The sequence below is a fragment of the Oncorhynchus nerka genome, linkage group LG18 (assembly GCF_034236695.1).
Source record: "Oncorhynchus nerka isolate Pitt River linkage group LG18, Oner_Uvic_2.0, whole genome shotgun sequence".
Taxonomy (NCBI): Eukaryota; Metazoa; Chordata; class Actinopteri; order Salmoniformes; family Salmonidae; genus Oncorhynchus; species Oncorhynchus nerka.
The window spans coordinates 83,584,220-83,601,134 of NC_088413.1; the positions used below are offsets into that span (position 1 = coordinate 83,584,220).

At 51.8% G+C, this 16,915-nt stretch overlaps 1 protein-coding gene across 3 annotated transcripts in view; it reads right to left on the minus strand.

Annotated features, from left to right (window-relative positions):
* Positions 1 to 16,915, minus strand: part of rab11fip5a (RAB11 family interacting protein 5a (class I)) — an 82,386-nt gene that overhangs the window by 40,166 nt on the left and 25,305 nt on the right. For all 3 annotated transcript variants that reach the window (XM_065004439.1, XM_065004438.1, XM_065004437.1), the window contains exon 2: positions 9,218 to 9,735. In XM_065004439.1, coding sequence (XP_064860511.1) covers positions 9,218 to 9,735 — 518 coding nt within the window. The remainder of the gene's footprint in view (positions 1 to 9,217; positions 9,736 to 16,915) is intronic.

The window sequence follows — 16,915 nt, forward strand, 5'->3', positions numbered from 1 at the left end:
TGGTAGTGGGGTGGTAGATGGTGGTAGTGGGGTGGTAGATGGTGGTAGTGGAGTAGAAGATGGTGGTAGTGGGGTGGTAGATGGGGTAGTGGGGTGGAAGATGGTGGTAGTGGGGTGGTAGATGGTGGTAGTGGAGTAGAAGATGGTGGTAGTGGGGTGGTAGATGGTGGTAGTGGGGTGGTAGATGGGGTAGTGGGGTGGAAGATGGGGTAGTGGAGTAGAAGATGGTGGTAGTGGGGTGGTAGATGGGGTAGTGGGGTGGTAGATGGGGTAGTGGGGTGGAAGATGGTGGTAGTGGGGTGGAAGAAGGTGGTAGTGGGGTGGAAGATGGTGGTAGTGGAGTAGAAGATGGGGTAGTGGAGTAGAAGATGGTGGTAGTGGGTGGTAGATGGGGTAGTGGGTAGAAGATGGTGGTAGTGGGGTGGAAGATGGTGGTAGTGGGGTGGTAGATGGTGGTAGTGGGGTGGTAGATGGGGTAGTGGAGTAGAAGATGGTGGTAGTGGGGTGGAAGATGGTGGTAGTGGGGTGGTAGATGGTGGTAGATGGTGGAAGATGGTGGTAGTGGAGTAGAAGATGGTGGTAGTGGGGTGGTAGATGGGGTAGTGGAGTAGAAGATGGTGGTAGTGGGGTGGAAGATGGTGGTAGTGGGGTGGTAGATGGTGGTAGATGGTGGAAGATGGTGGTAGTGGAGTAGAAGATGGTGGTAGTGGGGTGGAAGATGGGGTAGTGGGGTGGAAGATGGTGGTAGTGGAGTAGAAGATGGTGGTAGTGGAGTAGAAGATGGTGGTAGTGGGGTGGTAGATGGGGTAGAAGATGGTGGAAGTGGAGTAGAAGATGGTGGTAGTGGGGTGGTAGATGGGGTAGTGGAGTAGAAGATGGTGGTAGTGGGGTGGAAGATGGTGGTAGTGGAGTGGTAGATGGGGTAGTGGAGTAGAAGATGGTGGTAGTGGGGTGGAAGATGGTGGTAGTGGAGTGGTAGATGGGGTAGAAGATGGTGGTAGTGGGGTGGTAGATGGGGTAGTGGGGTGGAAGATGGTGGTAGTGGGGTGGTAGATGGTGGTAGTGGGGTGGTAGACGGGGTAGTGGGGTGGAAGATGGTGGTAGTGGGGTGGTAGATGGTGGTAGTGGGGTGGTAGATGGGGTAGTGGAGTGGAAGATGGTGGTAGTGGGGTGGTAGATGGGGTAGAAGATGGTGGTAGTGGGTTGGAAGATGGTGGTAGTGGAGTGGTAGATGGGGTAGTGGAGTAGAAGATGGTGGTAGTGGGGTGGTAGATGGTGGTAGTGGGGTGGAAGATGGTGGTAGATGGGGTAGAAGATGGTGGTAGTGGGGTGGTAGATGGTGGTAGTGGGGTGGTAGATGGGGTAGTGGGGTGGAAGATGGTGGTAGTGGGGTGGTAGATGGTGGTAGTGGGGTGGTAGATGGTGGTAGTGGGGTGGAAGATGGTGGTAGTGGGGTGGAAGATGGTGGTAGTGGGGTGGTAGATGGGGTAGTGGAGTAGAAGATGGTGGTAGTGGGGTGGTAGATGGGGTAGTGGGGTGGTAGATGGGGTAGAAGATGGTGGTAGTGGGGTGGTAGATGGTGGTAGTGGGGTGGAAGATGATGGTAGTGGGGTGGTAGATGGGGTAGTGGAGTAGAAGATGGTGGTAGTGGGGTGGTAGATGGGGTAGTGGAGTAGAAGATGGTGGTAGTGGGGTGGTAGATGGGGTAGTGGGGTGGTAGATGGGGTAGTGGGGTGGAAGATGGTGGTAGTGGGGTGGAAGATGGTGGTAGTGGGGTGGAAGATGGTGGTAGTGGGGTGGAAGATGGGGTAGAGGGGTGGAAGATGGTGGTAGTGGGGTGGAAGATGGTGGTAGATGGGGTAGTGGGGTGGAAGATGGTGGTAGTGGGGTGGTAGATGGTGGTAGTGGGGTGGTAGATGGGGTAGTGGGTGGAAGATGGTGGTAGTGGGGTGGTAGATGGTGGTAGTGGGGTGGTAGATGGTGGTAGTGGGGTGGAAGATGGTGGTAGTGGGGTGGAAGATGGTGGTAGTGGGGTGGTAGATGGGGTAGTGGAGTAGAAGATGGTGGTAGTGGGGTGGTAGATGGGGTAGTGGGGTGGTAGATGGGGTAGAAGATGGTGGTAGTGGGGTGGTAGATGGTGGTAGTGGGGTGGAAGATGGTGGTAGTGGGGTGGTAGATGGGGTAGTGGAGTAGAAGATGGTGGTAGTGGGGTGGTAGATGGGGTAGTGGGGTGGTAGATGGGGTAATGGGGTGGTAGATGGTGGTAGTGGGGTGGTAGATGGTGGTAGTGGGGTGGAAGATGGTGGTAGTGGGGTGGAAGATGGTGGTAGTGGGGTGGAAGATGGGGTAGAGGGGTGGAAGATGGTGGTAGTGGGGTGGAAGATGGGGTAGTGGGGTGGTAGATGGTGGTAGTGGGGTGGTAGATAGTGGTAGGGGGAGGTAGATGGTGGTAGATGGTGGTAATGGGGTGGTAGATGGTGGTAGTGGGGTGGTAGATGGTGGTAGTGTGGTGGTAGATGGTGGTAGTGGGGTGGTAGATGGTGGTAGAGTGGTAGATGGTGGTAGATGGTGGTGGAGTGGTAGATGGTGGTAGATGGGGGATGGGGTAGTGGGGTGGTAGAGTATCTATCTCTCAGTGGAGGCTGGTGGGGAAGAGCGACAAACTTTCAACCGGTTCTCCCCATTAAGCAACGAATCGGAGGCTGAGCCTTCTCAGGTCTCTCTTTCTCCCGTTATTGGGTCTGAGACGTCGAAGCCTCCCACCATTAGCTCTGACAAATTGAAAACTCTAGTCATTGGCGACTCCATTACCCGCAGTATTAGACTTAAAGCGAATCATCCAGCGATCATACACTGTTTACCAGGGGGCAGGGCTACCGACGTTAAGGCTAATCTGTTTACCAGGGGGCAGGGCTACCGACGTTAAGGCTAATCTGTTTACCAGGGGCAGGGCTACCGACGTTAAGGCTAATCTGTTTACCAGGGGGCAGGGCTACCGACGTTAAGGCTAATCTGTTTACCAGGGGCAGGGCTACCGACGTTAAGGCTAATCTGTTTACCAGGGGACAGGGCTACCGACGTTAAGGCTAATCTGTTTACCAGGGGGCAGGGCTACCGACGTTAAGGCTAATCTGTTTACCAGGGGCAGGGCTACCGACGTTAAGGCCAATCTGTTTACCAGGGGCAGGGCTACCGACGTTAAGGCTAATCTGTTTACCAGGGGGCAGGGCTACCGACGTTAAGGCTAATCTGTTTACCAGGGGGCAGGGCTACCGACGTTAAGGCTAATCTGTTTACCAGGGGGCAGGGCTACCGACGTTAAGGCTAATCTGTTTACCAGGGGGCAGGGCTACGGACGTTAAGGCTAATCTGTTTACCAGGGGGCAGGGCTACGGACGTTAAGGCTAATCTGTTTACCAGGGGGCAGGGCTACCGACGTTAAGGCTAATCTGAAGAGAGTGCTGGCTAAAACTGCAGAGTGTAGAGTTTAGGAATATTGTTATCCACGTTGGCACCAACGATGTTAGGATAAAACAGTCAGAGGTCACCAAGCACAACATAGCCTCAGCGTGTAAATTAGCTAGAAAGATGTGTTGGCATCGGGAAATTGCCTCTGGCCCCCTACCAGTTAGGGGGAGTGATGAGCTCTACAGCGGTCTCTCACAACTCTCTCCCTCCCGGAGGACCTGAGGACCATGCCTCAGCATTACCTGGCCTGATGACTCCTTGCTGTCTCCAGTCCACCTGGTCGTGCTGGTGCTCTAGTTTCAACTGTTCTGCCTGCGGCTATAGAACCCTGACCTGTTCACCGGACACGCTACCTTGTCCAGGACCTGCTGTTTTTGACTGAGTCTCTCTCTACCTCGCGAATGCTCGGCTATGATAAGCCTACGGACATTTACTCCTAAGGTGCTGACCTGTTGCTACCCCATCTACCACCCCACTACCCCATCTACCACCCCACTACCCCATCTACCACCCCACTACCCCATCTACCACCCCACTACCCCATCTACCACCCCACTACCCTATCTACCACCCCACTACCCTATCTACCACCCCACTACCCCATCTACCACCCCACTACCCTATCTACCACCCCCACTACCCCATCTACCACCCCATCTACCACCCCACTACCACCCCACTACCCCATCTACCACCCCACTACCCCATCTACCACCCCATCTACCACATCTACCACCCCACTACCCCATCTACCACCCCACTACCCTATCTACCACCCCCATCTACCACCCCATCTACCACCCCACTACCACCCCATCTACCACCCCACTACCCTATCTACCACCCCACTACCCCATCTACCACCCCACTACCCTATCTACCACCCCACTACCCCATCTACCACCCCACTACCCCATCTACCACCCCACTACCCCATCTACCACCCCACTACCCCATCTACCACCCCATCTACCACCCCACTACCCCATCTACCACCCCACTACCCCATCTACCACCCCACTACCCCATCTACCACCCCACTACCCCATCTACCACCCCACTACCACCCCACTACCCTATCTACCACCCCACTACCACCCCACTACCCTATCTACCACCCCACTACCCCATCTACCACCCCACTACCACCCCACTACCCTATCTACCACCCCACTACCCCATCTACCACCCCACTACCACCCCACTACCCCATCTACCACCCCACTACCCTATCTACCACCCCACTACCCCATCTACCACCCCACTACCCCACTACCACCCCACTACCCTATCTACCACCCCACTACCCCATCTACCACCCCACTACCCCATCTACCACCCCACTACCACCCCACTACCCCATCTACCACCACACTACCCCATCTACCACCCCACTACCCCATCTACCACCCCACTACCCCCACTACCACCCTACTACCCCATCTACCACCCCACTACCCCATATACCACCCCACTACCCCCACTACCACCCTACTACCCCATCTACCACCCCACTACCCCATCTACCACCCCACTACCCCATCTACCACCCCACTACCACCCCACTACCCCATCTACCACCACACTACCCCATCTACCACCCCACTACCCCATCTACCACCCCACTACCCCCACTACCACCCTACTACCCCATCTACCACCCCACTACCCCATCTACCACCCCACTACCCCCCACTACCACCCTACTACCCCATCTACCACCCTACTACCCCATCTACCACCCCACTACCCCATCTACCACCCCACTACCCCATCTACCACCCCACTACCCCCACTACCACCCTACTACCCCATCTACCACCCCACTACCCCATCTACCACCCCACTACCCCATCTACCACCCCACTACCACCCCACTACCCCATCTACCACCACACTACCCCATCTACCACCCCACTACCCCATCTACCACCCCACTACCCCCACTACCACCCTACTACCCCATCTACCACCCCACTACCCCATCTACCACCCCACTACCCCCACTACCACCCTACTACCCCATCTACCACCCTACTACCCCATCTACCACCCCACTACCCCATCTACCACCCCACTACCCCCCACTACCACCCTACTACCCCATCTACCACCCCACTACCCCATCTACCACCCTACTACCCCATCTACCACCCCACTACCCCATACCACCCCACTACCCCATCTACCACCCCACTACCCCATCTACCACCCCACTACCCCATCTACCACCCCACTACCCCATCTACCACCCCACTACCCCATCTACCACCCCACTACCCCATCTACCACCCTACTACCCCATCTACCACCCCACTACCCCATCTACCACCCTACTACCCCATCTACCACCCCACTACCCCATCTACCACCCCACTACCCCATCTACCACCCCACTACCCCATCTACCACCCCACTACCCCATCTACCACCCCACTACCCCATCTACCACCCCACTACCCCATCTACCACCCCACTACCCCATCTACCACCCCACTACCCCATCTACCACCCCACTACCCCATCTACCACCCCACTACCCCATCTACCACCCATCTACCACCCCACTACCCCATCTACCACCCCACTACCCCATCTACCACCCCATCTACCACCCCACTACCCCATCTACCACCCCACTACCCCATCTACCACCCCACTACCCCATCTACCACCCCACTACCCCATCTACCACCCCACTACCCCATCTACCACCCCACTACCCCATCTACCACCCCACTACCCCATCTACCACCCCACTACCCCATCTACCACCCCACTACCCCATCTACCACCCCACTACCCCATCTACCACCCCACTACCCCATCTACCACCCCACTACCCCATCTACCACCCCACTACCCCATCTACCACCCCACTACCCCATCTACCACCCCACTACCCCATCTACCACCCCACTACCCCATCTACCACCCCACTACCCCATCTACCACCCCACTACCCCATCTACCACCCCACTACCCCATCTACCACCCCCCACTACCCCATCTACCACCCCACTACCCCATCTACCACCCCACTACCCCATCTACCACCCCACTACCCCATCTACCACCCCACTACCCCATCTACCACCCACTACCCCATCTACCACCCCACTACCCCATCTACCACCCCACTACCCCATCTACCACCCATCTACCACCCCACTACCCCATCTACCACCCCACTACCCCATCTACCCCACCCCACCCCCACTACCACCATCTACCACCCCACTACCCCATCTACCACCCCACTACCCCATCTACCACCCCCCCATCTACCCCCCATCTACCCCATCTACCCCACTACCCCATCTACCACCCCACTACCCCATCTACCACCCCACTACCCCATCTACCACCCCACTACCCCATCTACCACCCCACTACCCCATCTACCACCCCACTACCCCATCTACCACCCCACTACCCCATCTACCACCCCACTACCCCATCTACCACCCCACTACCCCATCTACCACCCCACTACCCCATCTACCACCCCACTACCCCATCTACCACCCCACTACCCCATCTACCACCCCACTACCCCATCTACCACCCCACTACCCCATCTACCACCCCACTACCCCATCTACCACCCCACTACCCCATCTACCACCCCACTCCCCATCTACCACCCCACTACCCCATCTACCACCCCACTACCCCATCTACCACCCCACTACCCCATCTACCACCCCACTACCCCATCTACCACCCCACTCTACCACCCCACTACCCCATCTACCACCCCACTACCCCATCTACCACCCCACTACCCCATCTACCACCCCACTACCCCATCTACCACCCCACTACCCCATCTACCACCTACCCCATCTACCACCCCACTACCCCATCTACCACTACCCCATCTACCCCCCATCTACCACCCCACTACCCCATCTACCACCCCACTACCCCCCACTACCCCATCTACCACCCCACTACCCCATCTACCACCCCACTACCCCATCTACCACCCCATCTACCACCCCCACTACCCCATCTACCACCCCACTACCCCATCTACCACCCCACTACCCCATCTACCACCCCACTACCCCATCTACCACCCCACTACCCCATCTACCACCCCACTACCCCATCTACCACCCCACTACCCCATCTACCACCCCACTACCCCATCTACCACCCCACTACCCCATCTACCACCCCACTACCCCATCTACCACCCCACTACCCCATCTACCACCCCACTACCCCATCTACCACCCCACTACCCCATCTACCACCCCACTACCCCATCTACCACCCCACTACCCCATCTACCACCCCACTACCCCATCTACCACCCCACTACCCCATCTACCACCCCACTACCCCATCTACCACCCCACTACCCCATCTACCACCCCACTACCCCATCTACCACCCCACTACCCCATCTACCACCCCACTACCCCATCTACCACCCCACTACCCCATCTACCACCCCACTACCCCATCTACCACCCCACTACCCCATCTACCACCCCACTACCCCATCTACCACCCCACTACCCCATCTACCACCCCACTACCCCATCTACCACCCCACTACCCCATCTACCACCCATCTACCACCCCACTACCCCATCTACCACCCCACTACCCCATCTACCACCCATCTACCACCCCACTACCCCATCTACCACCCCACTACCACCATCTACCACCCCACTACCCCATCTACCACCCCACTACCCCATCTATCTACCACCCCACTACCCCATCTACCACCCCACTACCCCATCTAACTACCCCATCTACCACCCCACTACCCCATCTACCACCCCACTACCCCATCTACCACCCCACTACCCCATCTACCCCATCTACCACCCCACTACCCCATCTACCACCCCACTACCCCATCTACCACCCCACTACCCCATCTACCACCCCACTACCCCATCTACCACCCCACTACCCCATCTACCACCCCACTACCCCATCTACCACCCCACTACCCCATCTACCACCCCACTACCCCATCTACCACCCCACTACCCCATCTACCACCCCACTACCACCATCTACCACCCCACTACCCCATCTACCACCCCACTACCCCATCTACCACCCCACTACCCCATCTACCACCCCACTACCCCATCTACCACCCCACTACCCCATCTACCACCCCACTACCCCATCTACCACCCCACTACCCCATCTACCACCCCACTACCCCATCTACCACCCCACTACCCCATCTACCACCCCACTACCCCATCTACCACCCCATCTACCACCCCACTACCCCATCTACCACCCCACTACCCCATCTACCACCCCACTACCCCATCTACCACCCCACTACCCCATCTACCACCCCACTACCACCCCACTACCCCATCTACCACCCCACTACCCCATCTACCACCCCACTACCCCATCTACCACCCCATCTACCACATCTACCCCCCATCTACCACCCCACTACCCCATCTACCACCCCATCTCTACCACCCCATCTACCACCCCACTACCCCATCTACCACCCCACTACCCCATCTACCACCCCATCTACCACCCCACTACCCCATCTACCACCCCACTACCCCATCTACCACCCCACTACCCCATGTTCCTCTACAACCACTGATTATTATAGTTTGATCCTGCTGGTCTATAAACATTTGAACATCTTGAAGAACCATCTGGCCTTAATGGCCATGTACCCTTATTATATTCCACTATAACTAGGTATATATATATGATGTTTTCCTCTCACCAGGGCTGTCTGCTGTGAAGTTGCTGCTGTTGCTAGGCGAGTTAGACAGGTCAGACACCACAACAGAGATCCCAGCGGTGGGACTGAGACTCCCTCCCCTCGACGACGACTCGCTACTCTCCGACCCTAGCGACGTGCTCGACCTCGTATCGGACGACTTCCTCAGTTTCCCTCGCAGGAAGAAGTTCCTCATCTTACTCCTCCGCCCCTCCCCCCCTTCATCGTCCTCGTAGTCTTCCTCCCCGCCGCCATCGCTCGGCAACCGGTTCCTCATGCGGGAAACGGGGCCGTAGCCGCCCCCAATAGTGGAGGCGGAGTCTTCATCAGAGTCCTTGCTGCTCCTCTTCTTGCCCTTGATGCGGTCCTTGATCTTGCCGAAGGTGGACCGGGGCTTGTCCTTACCCAGGGAGAGGTCGTACATGCTGGCTGTCAGGTTGTTCTTGGTGAACTGCACCGTCACCTGAATGTCCCCTCGCTCCTTCTCCTTCTTCCCAGTCTTGGAGTTCAGCTTGTACCACCTGGAACAGAGACAGGGACAAGAACAAGATCACTTCAGACTGGATCATATATAGATTCATGAGCAAGGTAGAGATGGCAAAAGGGATTTCTAAACATACAATACCAGTCAAAAGTTTGGACAAACCTACTCATTCAAGGTTTTTTTCTTGATTTATTACTAGAATAATATTGAAGACATCAAAACTGTGAACTAACACATATGGAAACAGGAAAGTATTAAACAAATCCAAATATATTTTAGATTGTTTAAAGTAGCCACCCTTTGCCTTGATGACAGCTTTACACAGTCTCAGCATTCTCTCAACCAGCTTCACCTGGAATGCTTTTCCAACAGTCTTGAAGGAGTTCCCACATGCTGAGCACTTGTTGGCTGCTTTTCCTTCACTCTGCGGTCATCCCAAACCATCTCTATTGGGTTGAGGTCGGGTGATTGTGGAGACAAGGTCATCTGATGCAGCACTCCATCACTCTCCTTCTGGTCAAATATCCCTTTCATAGCCTGGAGGTGTGTTGCGTGATTATCCTGTTGAAAAACAAACGATAGTCCCACTAAGCGCAAACCAGATGGGATGCAAAGCACCCATCACACCTCCTCCTCCATGCTTCACGGTGGGAACCACACATGCAGAGATCATCCGTTCACCTACTCTACGGCAATTGGAACCAAAAATCTCAAATTTGTTCTCATCAGACGAAAAAGGACAGATTTCCACCGGTCTAATGTCCATTGCTCGTGTTTCTTGGCCCAAGCAAGTCTCTTATTATTGATGTCCTTTAGTAGTGGTTTCTTTGCAGCAATTCGACCGTGAAGGCCTGATTCACGCAGTCTCCTCTGAACAGTTGATGTTGAGATGTGTCTGTTACTTGAACTCTGTGAAGCATTAATTTGGGTTGCAATTTCTGAGGCTCTGCAGCAGAGGTAACTCTGGGTCTTCATTTCCTGCGACGGTCCTCATTAAGGCACACCTCATAATACCTCATGAAGCTGGTTGAGAGAATTCCTAGAGTTTGCAAAGTTGTCATCATGGCAAAGGGTGGCTACTTTGAAGAATCTCAAATATAAAATATATTTTGATTTGTTCAACACTGTTTTGACTACTACATGATTCCTTGTGTGTTATTTCATAGTTTTGATGTCGTCTTCACTATTATTCTACAATCGGGTCTTAAAACAATGGCATAACTATGCAAACAAATACCCCAATAGACTCCAATCGAGTGGATTAATGGACTGTTTCCTTGAGCTGGTAACATAAAGGTGTCAGGTGAGACTGAGTAGAGACTGAATTAACCTATTGTTCATCTGAATGAGGTTAATCTGGCCTCACGTCCAGGGAGGGACTACACACACACCCCGAGACCACGCTCCAGTGTGTGTGTGTGTATTCAGATCTCCCATGATACATTCTGGCACCTTGTTATTGTTATCAGACCTGTTTTCCTCACCCAGACATATTGTGCATCCCAAATGGCACCCTATTCCCTACATAGGGCTCTGGTAAAAAACAAAAGTAGTGAAGGGCACTAAATAGAGAATAAGGTGCCATTTGGGACACATCTTCTAAACCCTGGCAAAACAAGCACCAGGAAAACACTAACAATGAGTGGCTACTGGCTGGCCTTGATACAATGGCCATGTCAAAACAGCATAACATGGTCACCGTCATTGGCTGGCCAGTCATCGACATGCCGCTGTGCTACTGAAAACATCCCCAAACAGGTAGTAGCTTCAAACAGGAGACGACTTAACTGCTGCTAATAAAATATAGAGTTTTAAAAACAGCTACAGGTCGTAGCTCTAAAACAGGCAGTAGCTCTAAAAAGGGCAGTAGCTCTAAAACGGGCAGTAGCTCTAAAACGGGCAGTAGCTCTAAACGGGCAGTAGCTTTAAACCAGGCAGTAGCTTTAAAACAGGCAGTAGCTCTAAAACAGGCAGTAGCTCTAAAAAGGGCAGTAGCTCTAAAACGGGCAGTAGCTCTAAAACGGGCAGTAGCTCTAAAACGGGCAGTAGCTCTAAAACGGGCAGTAGCTCTAAAACGGGCAGTAGCTCTAAAACGGGCAGTAGCTCTAAAACGGGCAGTAGCTCTAAAACGGGCAGTAGCTCTAAAACGGGCAGTAGCTCTAAAAAGGGCAGTAGCTCTAAAACGGGCAGTAGCTCTAAAACGGGCAGTAGCTCTAAAACAGGCAGTAGCTCTAAAAAGGGCAGTAGCTCTAAAACGGGCAGTAGCTCTAAAACGGGCAGTAGCTCTAAAACGGGCAGTAGCTTTAAACCAGGCAGTAGCTTTAAAACGGGCAGTAGCTTTAAAAGGGGCAGTAGCTCTAAAACGGGCAGTAGATCTAAAACAGGCAGTAGCTTTAAAAAGGGGCAGTAGCTCTAAAACAGGCAGTAGCTCTAAAACAGGCAGTAGCTTTAAAAAGGGGCAGTAGCTCTAAAACAGGCAGTAGCTTTAAAAAGGGGCAGTAGCTCTAAAACGGGCAGTAGCTCTAAAACAGGCAGTAGCTTTAAAAAAGGGGCAGTAGCTCTAAAACAGGCAGTAGCTCTAAAACATATAGTAGCCTTGAACTGTGTCAGGTACTGAATGACTCATGGGAAATTCTTACATTCATTGTGTAGTTATGCTGCTGTTGAAACCAGACCAACTGCTATTAGCTAGTGTTATAGTAATTGGCAGGTAGATCTCAACCACTTAAATTAGATGCTAGGTGTGGACTAGCAGTGAAATGCTTACGCCCGGGCCCTTCCCAAAAAAGTAGAGAGAAAGCAAATAGAGAAATAATAGAAAAGTAAAGCATGTAATAATAAATACACAATGAGTAACGATAACTAGGTTATATACACAGAGTACTAGTACTGAGTCAATGATAACATGGCTCTATACACAGAGTACCAGTACTGAGTCAATGATAACATGGCTCTATACACAGAGTACTAGTACTGAGTCAATGATAACATGGCTCTATACACAGAGTACCAGTACTGAGTCAATGATAACATGGCTCTATACACAGAGTACTAGTACTGAGTCAATGATAACATGGCTCTATACACAGAGTACTAGTACTGAGTCAATGATAACATGGCTCTATACACAAAGTACCCGTACTGTCAATGATAACATGGCTCTATACACAGAGTACCAGTACTGAGTCAATGATAACATGGCTCTATACACAGAGTACTAGTACTGAGTCTATGATAACATGGCTCTATACACAGAGTACCAGTACTGAGTCAATGATAACATGGCTCTACACACAGGGTACCAGTACTGAGTCGATGTGCAGGGGTACGAGGTGATAACATGGCTATATACACAGGGTACCAGTACTGAGTCAATGTGCAGGGGTACGAGGTGATAACATGGCTATATACACAGGGTACCAGAGTCAATGTGCAGGGGTACGAGGTGATAACATGGCTATATACACAGGGTACCAGAGTCAATGTGCAGGGGTACGAGGTAATAACATGGCTATATACACAGGGTAACAGAGTACGAGGTAATAACATGGCTATATACACAGGGTACCAGAGTCAATGTGCAGGGGTACGAGGTGATAACATGGCTATATACACAGGGTAACAGAGTACGAGGTAATAACATGGCTATATACACAGGGTACCAGAGTCAATGTGCAGGGGTACGAGGTAATAACATGGCTATATACACAGGGTACCAGAGTCGATGTGCAGGGGTACGAGGTAATAACATGGCTATATACACAGGGTACCAGAGTCAATGTGCAGGGGTACGAGGTGATAACATGGCTATATACACAGGGTACCAGAGTACGAGGTAATAACATGGCTATATACACAGGGTACCAGAGTCAAGGTGCAGGGGTACGAGGTAATAACATGGCTATATACACAGGGTAACAGAGTCAAGGTGCAGGGGTACGAGGTGATTGAGGTAAATACTGTATAACTAGGTATAAAGTGACAGATAAACAGTATCAGCAGTTTATGTGATGAGGTAAAAAGTTTGTGCAAAAATGCAGATTGGTTAACTATTTAATTAATAGCTACCAGAACTAACTATATGGAACAAAAATATAAACGCAATAGGCAAACATTTCAATTGAAATAAATGAATGAGGCCCTAATATATGGATTTCACATGACTGGGTAGGGGCGCAACCATGGGAGCCAGGCCCACCCACTTGGCAGCTAGCTCAGCAAATCAGATTTAGTTTTTCCCCACAAAAGGGCTTTATTACAGACAGAAATACTTCTCAGTTTCATCAGCTGTCCAGGTGGCTGGTCTCTGATTATCCCGCAGGTGAAGAAGCCGGATGTGGAGGTCCTGGGTTGGCATGGTTACACGTGGTCTGTGGATGTGAAGCCGGATGTGGAGGTCCTGGGTTGGCATGGTTACACGTGGTCTGTGGATGTGAAGCCGGATGTGGAGGTCCTGGGTGGTTACACGTGGTCTGTGGATGTGAAGCCGGATGTGGAGGTCCTGGGTTGGCATGGTTACACGTGGTCTGTGGATGTGAAGCCGGATGTGGAGGTCCTGGGTTGGCATGGTTACACGTGGTCTGCGGTTGTCCAGATGGACGTACAAATTCTCAAAAATGACTTTGGAGGCGGCTTATGGAAGAAATTAACATTATATTCTCTGGCAACAGCTCTGGTGTACATTCCTGCAGTCAGCATGCCAATTGCACGCTCCCTCAAAACTTGAGACATCTGTGGCATTATGTTGTGTGACAAAACTGCTACTGTTTGCTGTGCGGTTGCAGAGAGAAGTTGGCTGGCAGGAGTCCTAGAACATTTTAAAGGTTTTTCCTTGACACCGCCTGGTATAGAGGTCCTGGATGGCAGGGAGCTCAGCACCAGTGCTGTACTGGGGCCGTACGCACTACCCTCTGTAGCGCCTTGCGGTAGGATGCCAAGCAGTTGCCGTACCAGGCGGTGATGCAAACAGTCAATATGCTCTCAACGGTGCAGCTGTAGAACCTTTTGAGGATCTGAGGGCTAAACCTTTTCAGCCTCCTGAGGGGGAAAGTGGTGTTGTTGTGCACTCTTAACGACATTATTGGTGTGTCTGAACCATGATAGATCCTTAGTGATGTGGACACCGAGGAACACAAAGCTCTTAACCTGCTCCAATACAGCCCCGTCGATGTAGATGGGGGTGTGCTCGGCCCTCTGTTTCCTGTTGTCCGCGATTAGCTCCATTGTTGTTCTGGCACCACCAGGTCGCCGTCCCTATAAGCTGTCTTTTCGTAGTCGGTGATCAGGCCCACCACTGTCGTGTCATTGGGAAACGTAATGATGTTGTTGGGAGACGTGCGCGACCACGCAGCCGTGGGTAAACAGGGAGTACACAGGAGGGGACTAAGCACTCACCACCTGGGGGCGGGCCCGTCAGGAAGTCCAGGATCCAGTTGCAGAGGAAGGTGTTCAGTCCCAGGGTTCTTAGCTTGGTGATGAGCTTGGAGGATACTATGGTGTTGAACGCTGAGCTGTAGTCAATGAACAGTATTCTCACATAGGTGTTCCTTTTTGTGTGATTGTGATTGAGTCATCTGTTGGGAGTGGATCCAGGATGATGGTGTTGATGTGAGCAGCCTTTCAAAAGCATTTCATGGCTGCAGATGTGATGTATGGGGCGATAGTCAATTAGACAGATTACCTTGGCGTTCTTGTGTACAGGGACTATGGTGGTCTGCTTGAAACATGTAGGTATTAGAGACTGGGTCAGGGAGAGGTTGAAAATGTCAGTGAAGACACTTGCCAGTTGGTCAGCGCATGCTCGCAGTACACGTCCTGGTAATCTGTCTGGCCCCACAGCCTTGTGAACGTTGACCTGTTTAAAGTCTTACTCATGTCGACTACAGAGAGCGTGATCACAGTCGTCCGGAACAGCTGGTGCTCTCATGCATTGTTCAGTGTTGCTTGAGTGAGCATAGAAGGCATTTAGCATTCAGTCTTAATAATTTGTCTGAGAGCATACGGGACTTCTTATAAGCGTCCGGATTAGTCTCCCACTCCTTGAAAGCTGCTATGGTCAGATTTGTCAAATGGAGGGCGAGGAAGAGCTTTGTATGCGTTGAGTTTTTGCATATAAGCAGGAATCAGGAGTTATGGTCAGATTTGCCAAATGGAGGGCGAGGAAGAGCTTTGTATGCATTGAGTTTTTGCATATAAGCAGGAATCAGGAGGATAGAGTTATGGTCAGATTTGCCAAATGGAGGGCGAGGAAGAGCTTTGTATGCATTGAGTTTTTGCATATAAGCAGGAATCAGGAGGATAGAGTTATGGTCAGATTTGCCAAATGGAGGGCGAGGAAGAGCTTTGTATGCGTTGAGTTTTTGCATATAAGCAGGAATCAGGAGGATAGAGTTATGGTCAGATTTGTCAAATGGAGGGCGAGGAAGAGCTTTGTATGCGTTGAGTTTTTGCATATAAGCAGGAATCAGGAGTTATGGTCAGATTTGCCAAATGGAGGGCGAGGAAGAGCTTTGTATGCATTGAGTTTTTGCATATAAGCAGGAATCAGGAGGATAGAGTTATGGTCAGATTTGCCAAATGGAGGGCGAGGAAGAGCTTTGTATGCATTGAGTTTTTGCATATAAGCAGGAATCAGGAGGATAGAGTTATGGTCAGATTTGCCAAATGGAGGGCGAGGAAGAGCTTTGTATGCATTGAGTTTTTGCATATAAGCAGGAATCAGGAGTTATGGTCAGATTTGCCAAATGGAGGGCGAGGAAGAGCTTTGTATGCATTGAGTTTTTGCATATAAGCAGGAATCAGGAGGATAGAGTTATGGTCAGATTTGCCAAATGGAGGGCGAGGAAGAGCTTTGTATGCATTGAGTTTTTGCATATAAGCAGGAATCAGGAGGATAGAGTTATGGTCAGATTTGTCAAATGGAAGGCGAGGAAGAGCTTTGTATATGCGTTGAGTTTTTGCATATAAGCAGGAATCAGGAGTTATGGTCAGATTTGCCAAATGGAGGGCGAGGAAGAGCTTTGTATGCATTGAGTTTTTGCATATAAGCAGGAATCAGGAGGATAGAGTTATGGTCAGATTTGTCAAATGGAGGGCGAGGAAGAGCTTTGTATGCATTGAGTTTTTGCATATAAGCAGGAATCAGGAGGATAGAGTTATGGTCAGATTTGTCAAATGGAAGGCGAGGAAGAGCAGTTTATTATTACCTATCTAGTACA